Below are 11,633 nucleotides of genomic sequence, written 5' to 3' on the forward strand. Positions count from 1 at the left end.
AAGGGCGGGTTGATGTTGGCAGCCTGTGGCGGCCATGTTGTTTTGGTGGCGTCTATCTAATCTGTTGTTTCCTTTTCAGGCACTGATGCCAAATCACCATGGCAAGTTACACGATTGAGCATCGTGTCCAAATGATAAAACTTTATTATCAAAATGAGTGTTCGTTAGTGCAAACGTTGCGCGCGTTGCGCCCATTTTACGCCAGACGCGGTGGCCCTTCAAAGTCGACTCTCCAACGTTTGGTGGCCAAATTCGAGACGACCGGTTCGGTAAACAATCAGCCAACACCCGTACGTCAAAGGAACGCCAGATCGACTGAGAACATCGCCGCGGTCTGTGAAAGTGTGCAGGAGAACCCGAGGCAGTCAATTCCTCGCCGTGCACAAGAACGCGGCCTTTCGCAGACTTCAACTTGGCGAATTTTGCATCGGGACTTGGGCCTACACCCGTACAAGATCCAACTGACCCAGGAGCTCAAAGTTAATGACCATAGACAACGCCGTTTGTTCGCTGACTGGGCTTCGGTGCGTTTGGAAGAGGACCCCAATTTTGGCCGAAAAATCATCTTTAGCGACGAGGCGCATTTTTGGATGAATGGCTGTGTTAATAAGCAAAATTGCCGTATATGGGACGACTCCAACCCACACGAGGTTCACCAGGTGGCATTGCATCCACAAAAAGTTACCGTTCGGTGCGGATTTTGGGCCGGCGGCATCATTGGTCCGTACTTTTTTGAAAACGACGTTGGTGAGGCCATCACCGTCAACGGCGAGCGCTACAGAACGATGATAACCGATTTATTTTGGCCCAAATTGAACGATATGGACATAGACGACAAGTGGTTCCAGCAGGACGGCGCTACGTGCCACACAGCGGACGTCACGATGGACATTCTGCATGAACGATTTGAAGGTATGGTTATCTCTCGCAGAGGTGACGTGAATTGGCCACCAAGATCGTGCGATTTGACCCCGCTAGACTTTTTCTTGTGGGGTTTCCTGAAGTCGCAGGTCTATGCCAATAAGCCGCAATCGACCGATGCCCTTAAAGTCAACATCACCCAGGCCAACCCTCAAATTCAGCCATATCTATGCGGCAGAGTCATTGAAAATTGGACCACTCTGATAAGTGCCACCGTGAGAAGCCGCGGCGGACATTTGAACGATGGTATATTCCATACATAATGGCATACATGGGCCTTTCAAATAAAAAAAAAGAATTTCGTTCATACCTCACACACAGCTTGTTTTATTCCATTTCAACATCGACCCGCCCTTATTGGAAAACCCTTTATAACTCACTGACTTTTCAATGAACAGCTCAAACACATGGATTTAGAAACCTGAAAGTTTAGGGGCGTGTTCTTCTTATGACGTAAGCACCTACTAAGAAGACATTTTCCGAAATTGAACCCTTGAAGATGGAAAAAAGGTCTTAAAGTTTGTGATTTTGATGTTAACAGCCCAAACCGTGACCTAGAAACATGAAAATACTTATACACAAAACTTCTCAATAGATGGTGCTACCTGCTGACACGATTGTGTTTTGCAAAGATTTATATGAACGGACTAACGAGCAAGCATATTATTCTTAAGAGTGTTAGTTTCTAATACCTTCTGATATCATGCTAAACTAACGCTTCGTAATTATTGACATTAATACTAATTTCTGATAATACAAATAGATTGAATATAATACAACTCTGTTCATTCATCGATAAATATAATACACCTCTGATCATCTAACGATAAATATAATACACCTCTGATCCATCGATAAATATAATACACCTCTGATCATCCAACGATAAATATAATACAACTCTGTTCATTCATCGATAAATATAATACACCTCTGATCATCTAACGATAAATATAATACACCTCTGATGATCCATCGATAAATATAATACACCTCTGATCATCCAAAGATAAATATAATACAGCTCTGATGATCCATCGATAAATATAATACACCTCTGATCATCTAACGATAAATATAATACACCTCTGATCATCTAACGATAAATATAATACAACTCTGTTCATTCATCGATAAATATAAAACACCTCTGATCATCTAACGATAAATATAATACACCTCTGATGATCCATCGATAAATATAATACACCTCTGATCATCCAACGATAAATATAATACACATCTGATCATCCAACGATAAATATAATACAGCTCTGACCATTCAACGATTATAATACAACTCGGGTAAAGTCGCTGCCGGGTTTATAATAAATCAATTAGAGCATCAGTCCATACCGATATGCTCTTTGAAAATTAGTCATCAATGGCGTACCCGAGAGTGGAGAAGGGGGTGGGTTGGGTTATAGCCTCTTCCCGTTGGCCCATATTCGTAAAAAAAGAAAGAACGACGAAGGCAGAATAAGATGGCAAAATGAGGCGCAACTACTAAAGAAAGTATACATAACGTCCTCCCCTTTCGAAAATTCATAGTCATGGTTCTGTGTGCGAAAACATCCACGACAAGCTTCAGATCACTGATCTCTGTTCTTCTTTGGTGCACACTGCCAGAAGAGTGGCCATGTTTACTCTGTAACAAAAGAAAGAACAATGGAGCAATTAATATGAAACATTGGCCACGTAACCACAAAAGTACCATAATTTCAGCACACGAGCGCTGAAGGCAGTGTGACCAACCTAAAGATAATTTTCGACTTGCCCTAGTATGACCACATCATTGTAGGTGACTATCGCAGGGGCCGCGTCAAAATTGAGCCAGAGTGAGACTTGTCAAAATGTAATAGGGAAATGTTTGTCATAAAATTAAAATTAAAGTGCATAATTAATATAAATGTGATTGCGGACATTACAAGGTTGAAGGTTCGAATCCAGAACAATTGATTCTGGTTATTTCGTCTCTGGTGGTTTCGTCTCTAGGAAAACTTTGTAATTTTCGTTCATGCGTAGTTGAGGAAACATTTTTACCTGTATATTTTTCGAAACTAAAATTTTAAAAAAAAATCTGGGTGTAAGGAGGTGGGTGACCTTCCAAGTAAACATTCACAAGTTATCACTTCCACGAAGTACACCTCAGCCTCCGCAATCTGGACCCGCAGCCATTGAAACTTGAGTTACGTCCTGCTCATGCGTGTTTTTTATTATCCCCAATTTGATCTTATCGCCATCCATTCTCATCGTAGCGATAGCCAAAAGTGGGATAAAAGAGACGTTAAATAAACAAAGCAATAATTTAAAACATATTTGTTTTTACAATTTTACATTACTTCAACATTTAAGCTTCCTATTAATGGATAAATCAAACAAAAACAGCATGAATGTGAATCGTCTATTTTATTTGGAGATGTGGTCCAGCCTAATTTTGAAAGCCAGCCCAGTGGCCTAACCAAAACTAGAAATTCGAGACCAATCATGCATGTTGACATTAGTATAAGTTAAGGGGAGAATCATTGTTCATACGAAACATCGCATTAATGCTGGAATTGTAATGATCTATTTGTTTTTATATACTTTACATACAAACACAGACAAGATTATATTACCTGGTTCTTGACCACTTCGAAATCTGGATTCTGTCTGGGAAGTGACCTGAAAGAGATTATAAAGTATATACTCAGCATAACAATACACCGTTAAAAAGAGTTAAAGCGGCACAGACAGTTGTCCCAGGAGGTCCACCCTATATTTTGGTCAATGTTTAACCTCAGTGGTGTTAGAATGCCTTATCAAGGGTTGTAATCAAGGGCGCCTGCACGATTTTTGTCAGGGGGGGAAGTCACAGAAACTTTTATTATTATTATACTTTTTATTAATATTATTACTGATATTATTATTATTGTTTTATTTTTGTTGTTGTTATTGATAATATTAGGCCTATTATTATTATTATTCACTACTACTAATGCTTATGCTTTTTTTTAAAAATTACATACATTTGTAATTTCCATATTCTGTATATATACACAATTTGCATAAGTACATACTTAACATTAATGCATGTAGGACAAAAGGCTGTTTTTATAGTTAGATAATAACGCTGTGCGACAATGAAAATTACCGAAGAACAAAAACATGTGATTCCTATGGAGTTCAGTGCCCTGATGACGATAGTGAAAACCGTTTTTCGCTATCAACTAAACTTTTCTCTGAAAACTCAATTTTATCAGCGCACGACTGCATGTTATTGTTGTCGCGGCACTTATCAGCAAAGCCTGTTATTAGGGCTCAACAGTGCATAGGGGAGGAGGTGGAGAGAGAAGGGATAGATAGCCACTTGGTTGAGGTATAGTAAGGTACCGTGCGTTCATTTCGATCTTCAGCCCAGAAATCGGGAGAAGCGTGGCGGGCGGCGCTTACGGAGATGCCGACATTTGCGGCCTGTAATGCCCGCTTATTTTTATGGACATATGCAGACATTTATATAAATATTACAAAACGATCACTAACCTGTGTTATAAGAGTACGGTTTTAATTTTAGTGGCTATATGTGCTGATGATTTTGACACGCCCATCTCCTGTGAAACACGGCGTAGAGGTTTGTTTGGAGAACGTTCTAACGCTGCACCAATTTCATCGAGTTTTGCTTCGGTTAGAATCCGTCGTTTTTGCTTAGGTATTTTAAATTTAACGATCCAGTTTCTCGTAATTTAAGGACAAGATGTCTAACCGTATCTCTATGTGGAGGTGAAACGCCTGGGAATTTCTGTATAAATTGTCTACACACGTCTCGACACGAGTCTGTTTTCACGTACGTGTCATAAATAAAAAATTCTTTGTTCTAACGTGAACCTTGCGGCTGGTATTCCAATCGTCTCACTGACACAACACACATACACACTGCAATAACACAAACAAGTAACGTTAAGTAAGAATAACACTCTTGCGCACAGTACGAAATTAACACGCTGTTGGTTTACATGTGCTCGCCACTATATTCACAACTGTCTTCATCTAGTTGCGAAGGGACAAAAAACTCGAGCTCGAAGATTTCGGATTTTAAGGAAGCTCACGAAAACCATCGACTTTTAACGGTTTCGTCTGCAGCGTAATCTTGATACAGTGTTGCACATTCGAAACCTCCAAACGATCCCCATCGACACCTAACTCTTTCAAGGATATAAACTTAAGCAGGACGTTACTGGTCAAAACTATGATTAAAATGTTTTATTATCTGTGGCTCTTAACATCGTTTCTAAAGAGCATTTTTTTGTGTATATAAGGGCAGAACTTGGATGAATTACAGATGATGAATTATAACACAAGTTAGTGCTCGTTTTGCAATATTTATATAAATGTCTGCATATGTCCATAAAAATAAGCGGGCATTACAGGCCGCAAATGTCGGCATCTCCGTCAGCGCCGCCCGCCACGCTTCTCCCGATCTCTCGGCTGAAGATCGAAATGGACGCACTGTATAATGGAGTTGCAGTTATTTGCATCAGTCAGTTGCTAGTGGGATCACCCAGTGTCTGTTCCTGCAGTGTGTGTCATGCAAAACCCCTAACGTGAAGAATACTGTTTGTGTGTGTTCGCGTGTTTCTTGTGTTCAGCGATGTCTAGGATGTGTGTTAACTTACCAAACCTTTTCTGTTATGTGTGTGGTGAGTTTGCGACGAAGTCCCAAAGGCATCCCATTTCCCCGCTTGTCACAAAAGGCGTACGAGTTGTATTTCGAATCAAAGGTAGATGAGGGTAAGTGTTGGGCATCACAGAACTGTTCCTCACGTTACTCTTGCTATTTAAGAGGCTGGTTGCATGGAACCCACCGATCTATGCCATTTGCCGCACCACAGTTGTGGATGGAACCTAGAGACCACATAACAGATTACTTTTGTTTAATGAAACTAACTGGAATCTCAAGTAAATCAAAACACACAGTTTCATATCCAAATTTGGAATCTGCAATGTGCCCAGTTTCGCATTTCGATTCTCTCCCAGTTCCAAAACCACCAACGGAGTGGACACTGGAAGATGAAACAGACGATGGTAGTGATCAACCAATAGATCACGAAGATCTTGATTACACGCCATCTACATCACAGCCATTGTCACAGGCAGAACTGGCATGAACCCATTGTTCACAAAGACAGTGTGCTGTTACCACCGCTCCATCTGAAATTGGACTTCATGAAGAATTTTGTGAAAGCAATGGACAAAGATGGCAGGGTATTCAATTTTTACTGTCCATATTTCCTGCTATTAGTACTGCAAAAATTAAAGAAGGTATTTTCATTGGTCCTCAGATTCGTGACTTGATGAATGACATAACATTTGAAGAGTTGCTGACAGATACTGAGAAGGAAGCTTGGCTTGCCTTCAAAGATGTATGCAACAATTTCTTGTGTAACGTCAGGTCTGACAATTACAGAGAACTGACGGAACACATGCTGGACTGTTACAAGGCTATGGGGTGCAACATGTCTTTGGAAATACATTTCCTGCATTCTCATTTGGAGTTTTTTCTCGCCTAATCTCGGAGATGTGAGTGACGAACATGGTGAACTATTTCACCAAGATATCGCTGCCATGGAAAGACGATATAAGGGAAGATGGTCACCAAACCTTTTTGGCAGATTACTGCTGGACACTCCTACAAGAAGTTTCACCATCCACCCGCAAACGGAAAGTTTCCAGGACATGTTTCTAACTTATAAATAGCTTTTTGCAGATTTCTCGTACCTTTTCTATGTTTTGTAATACAAACAATTAATTTTGTTCCATGATCTGTATTTTATCCAGCTACAGGTTCCTCCTGTACTGTAATGGAGTCGTTTCCAAGTGTCGCGAAAGTTGCTACTTTGTTTTTCGTGAATTACAATATAATACTTACTATATGAAATATAGGCTAAGTGGTACATGTAGCATATCTTTTCCAGAAAAATTGGTACGTGATGGAACATTTCTGATTTCATTTTCGTAATCAGCGTATTTGATTTAGTAAAGAACACCTTCTTTCATCTCGCGGCAAGACACAAAGTTCAAATTTGTTGCACTGTGTAATCAGTGTAAAATAGTAAAATATACTGTAAGCTTAAATGTAACCCTACTTTAAATAATAGTTGATTTAACTTACAGCCTGCAAGTCACAGAAACAATACTTTTTGTTATAATATATCTCTTCAATTTCACCATTCCAATTACATTAACTCTTTCCAGAAATCTCAGGGGGGACAGGTTGGAAATAGCCACTAAAATTTCACGTTAGCATTTCAAACAGTGTATCAATCTTTGATAACGTGATGACCATCTCTCCCTGTCCCCTCAATCCTGTGCTGAACAAAAAAATAATAGAATCCAAATGACAACACGGGTTATTTTAGTTTTATCTTTAAAATGTCTATTACACCTTTATTTTAGAGTTCACTGAAAAAAATTGACTAACAAAACGAAGGTCCAAGGCCGTCAATTTTGGCAGCCATCGAACTACAGTATGAGCATGATCGTTTTGAATTATTAACGGCTTTTAAATAGTTTACAGTAATTAATGTAAATTATGATTAAGTTCATAAAAATATAATTATATCTCGCATACAATCTATCATTATGCAAGATTCGGATTCAAATTTCAAATAGTACTATGAATTCTTACTATTTATAAATTTGTCATAGTTATTTCTAATTTTACCCATTTAGCTATTTTCTGATTATAAATTAACAGCTTAGTTGTATAATTTTAACAATAGAATTTTGTAAATTTTTAAATTTAGAAGAAATATTAACGAAACAAATTATATTTCGTACATGAAGATTTGTTCGTGCATTAGCTAAGTGACAACGTTCGTCCTTTTAAAATTTGGCAGCATAGAAATAGGTTTCTGTCACATCACTTTTAAATCAGACAGTTTGATTTATTTTATTAAGGAGTAGTTATGCTTCAAGATATTACCTCTATTATCAACGCAGAGCACAGCACGACAGATAACAACGCCAACTTCATCTTAATCATCCAACGCTATATCAGATCGTTGGCTTGTTTTTGAAACGACAAATGGTTCTTGTAAAACAAAGATGTTTAATGTTACTTTTGGTAATACAATCTATTCCCTAGTCATCACTTTTCTCTGTAAATAATTTACAGTTGTGGACAATGTATTACGGCACATATGTACTCTCCCGTATTGAATGCATTGAGTTTTTCTTGTTTTCTTTCGTTGTACATGTAGTTTGAAACTAACTTGCTCGGTTGAAAACAAATATTTCTGAACTAGATCTCTTATTATGAATGCATCGTTAATGGGCAAAATTCGGTTATCAGTGCTTTCAAGTATAAATATGCTTTTTCTCCTAGATTTCAGTTGAAGGTGTTAGCCCCTAACAATTTCTATTTTGTGTTGTTTCTCGTCGCTTCTCTACATAAGTCAATCGTAAAGATGAGGATGAATGATCTGTTGGAATGGAAGATCGGGAAAACCCAATCTGAACCTTTTTTACATACTTCGGACCTGTGATGTCACTGCTTCTGTACAGTGATGACTTTACTCGTCAAATGTTTTTCACATAGGCTTTTAAAGATGCGATTAGTTACAGGTTTGATATTCTCACATGCATACTTTATGATTCTGTGCTTTTTAGGTTTGGTGGTCTGTTATTCATACTTTATAATTCTATGGTTATTACACTAGTTACTCAGAACTGGTCTTCTTATTTAATTTTTTTCATGGTTTTATCTTTTTGCTTAGAATATTACCCAAATTTCACTTTACCAAGTGAATTTTTTCTTTTGTGAGGCAACATTGATTACAATTTAGTAATTCAAATTTAATTTTACTAGGAAGTCCAAAACTCTTCAGAAAATAAAATTTACGAGATCTAAATATGTCCTTTCTTATATTTGTATTCGTCGCGAATAGTTCCAGGAAATTGGAAAGTGAGGTAAAATAATCAAATTAGAAGTATATTTGAATTCTTCACTTATTTTCATTAATAAATCGAGAATTAATAGTGTAATCACTTTGCAGCAGCGTCTGAAATTTCATTATATTTGGAACATTGCTTCATTCTTTTTGTTCTTTCTATTTGCGTGCCATCTTTTGGCTGCTAGAGAAGTCATTCTCTTTTCTTATAGGCGTGTCTCTGCAGGTTCTTATTGTAAACTCCTGTACTTAAGAGATTTACTCCATTCAAAACAACTTCAATCTATAAAGAGTGCCATTTTGTTTTCATGGTTTCCAAAAACTACAGACACACATGGGCGTTGCCCCTAATTTTTTCAGGAGTTATGCACTGTGGCGAATACTATCATATTATTTGTTACGCTTCAATTTTGCATATACTACTGCTACCCAATAGCAAAATTCTCTAAATACAATATTGAAGCGTATGATGTTTTGGAAGGTGCTATCTTAGTATTATTATTTCGCCCAGCCCAATATACTACCCTGAACTACGTGGATCGATTTTTGGCTTGCTCCAGGAGACAAAGAACTCAAATCGCCGAGTGCACCAATCCGGGTTAACGCAATCTTATTGAGAAGTGGGGGAATCGTCTAGTTCCCCATCCTAAGAAAATTACGTACGCCCAAAACAACCCAGATAAATTATGACTTTCACCCTAGATTATACTACGTCAACGGCTACTTTGCAAAACATTAACAACTTAGTCTACTCTTTGATTGATTAAAATTTGTACTCAATTTTTAACAAGGTTTTATTCAAGAACAGTTTAACTTTGTAAAAAAAAAATAAGAACAGCGACTTGATCAGTACAATTGGTTCAATATCTTAATTTCCCGGAATATAACAATTCAATGAAAATATACGGAGTCAATAATGTTCACAATTGAAAGTTAAGCGGACCTCAAATACTATTTTCACATTCACTTATCCCTTACTTTGTCATTTACTTATTTTAGTTCCCATTCAAACAACCTACAATAAACAGCAATGAACTCTTCCCAAATTTAATTTCTATATACACGCATTCAATCCCCTTCCCAATTCTTCATTCAAATATTAAAACAAATAAATATAAATAGATACACCCATTTGAAACACGTCCCAACAATCGTGCATACACTATTTGAGGTGGTGCCGAAACAAGTCACTGATAGAATAATTTTTATAAAAAAAAGTACAGTAATAATCCAGCCGGTTGCGGAGTGGAGAGACAAAAAAAAAGTTAACACTACTTAATTTCTTTTTGTAATAAGGAATTCAATACAAGTGGCTCATCAATTTAGAAGTATTAATCTGTTACTAAACAAGTCGTGTACCCGAGTTACAAAAATTAATTTGACAAAACCCCCATACTGACCTCCTTCCTTCCTCGTTACGCAACATGTCAGAACCCAGATGGCTTGGAAGATATGGCAACTCAAACGTATAACGTCAGTTAAAATGCCATGCCAAATACGCAACGAAGGGGAGGTAAAAGGCCGGGCGCCTGTTGCGCGCACTACTTGATATACCTGTAGTCTCTCCGCTCCGGCTGGCGTCTAATGCTGGACTGTCCTTGGTCTCGAGTCTATCGGAACTGTACTGTGTCTGTTTCTCTTTCACCCAGTTCCCAACGCTGCTCGGTCGACAAGTATATTTTACGCATGCGCGAGTGACGTGCTGAGGCAGCGAGCGCCCTCTATCGAGAAGCTGCGCAACTTGATACATTACGTAACCATCAGTGACTTATTTGGGGCGTGGCATATTTCACTCTCGTATGTCAAGAGAAGAGAGTAACTGTGGCGGGATGATATTTATATAATGTATATCAACCGTCACAGCACCCGGTGGAAGCACATAATGGTTCGGATCCTACTTAAAACAATAGGTCCAGTTCTGGATCTGTGCATAAAGTGGACTTGAACCAAAAACGACTGTTGTAAGAGGTATCAGGTTATTCATACAATGCTCAAATAATCTAATCTAATATATGAAAATGGATGTGTGTGTGTGTGTTTGTTTGTTCCGTCATAACTCTCGAACGCCTGGAGCGATTTCAACCAAACTTGGTACACGTATCACTTGCAATCTGGAAAGAAATACTGTGGGGGTAAGACACCCCTAGGGGTGGGGATGGGAGGGGGTGACATGTAAAAATAATAAAAACGAATCCATAGTTTACGGGTTCGCTAGGTTGAATAGTGACACTCCCAAATAACATTCGACTTCAAGACACCCCTGGCACCCCTAGAGGGTTTGGGTGGGAAGGGGGTGACATGTAAAAATAATAGAAAACGACCCATATTACAGTCCAGCAGAATTAATTTGAGAGAAATTGCCGCTCTGTGAGTGATGCAACTCCGCTCGAATTGGCTAGAGCGGGGGAATTCCCGCTGTAACGGGCCAACGGAAACTCTAGAGTAGAGTTTGTAGAGTTTCCATTGGCCCGTTACAGCGGGAAGTCCCCCGCTCTAGCCAATTCAAGCCCAGTTGCATCACTCACAGAGCGGCCATTTCTCTCATGTTAATTCTGCTGGACTGTAGTGTGGAATCCATAGTTTTCGAGTTCGTTAAGATGAATAGTGACACTCCCAATGCCGTTTAACTCCCAAGTTCATTTCACACTATAGTTAGAATTCATTATTTTTCTTTCTAATAGAAGATTGGGATAAATATATACCCGGGCAACGCCAGGCAATCAGATAGTAAGATTAATAATAATCAAATTACAATCATTATTATAAATTAATACGCAACATGTA

At 38.4% G+C, this 11,633-nt stretch overlaps 1 protein-coding gene across 1 annotated transcript in view; it reads right to left on the bottom strand.

Moving 5' to 3' along the window:
- The window catches only part of LOC145991856 (uncharacterized), a 40,507-nt gene extending 32,493 nt beyond the window's left edge, over positions 1–8,014 (bottom strand). The window contains exons 1-2 of the mRNA XM_083127896.1: positions 7,883–8,014; positions 3,540–3,585 (exon numbers count right to left, since the gene is read on the bottom strand). Of these exons, the coding sequence (XP_082984022.1) occupies positions 3,540–3,585; positions 7,883–7,942 (106 nt within the window). The 5' untranslated portion in view covers positions 7,943–8,014. The remainder of the gene's footprint in view (positions 1–3,539; positions 3,586–7,882) is intronic.
- Between the last annotated feature and the right edge of the window lie 3,619 nt (positions 8,015–11,633).

The sequence above is a fragment of the Lepisma saccharinum genome, chromosome 8, assembly GCF_977018435.1.
Source record: "Lepisma saccharinum chromosome 8, izLepSacc3.1, whole genome shotgun sequence".
NCBI classification, from domain to species: domain Eukaryota; kingdom Metazoa; phylum Arthropoda; class Insecta; order Zygentoma; family Lepismatidae; genus Lepisma; species Lepisma saccharinum.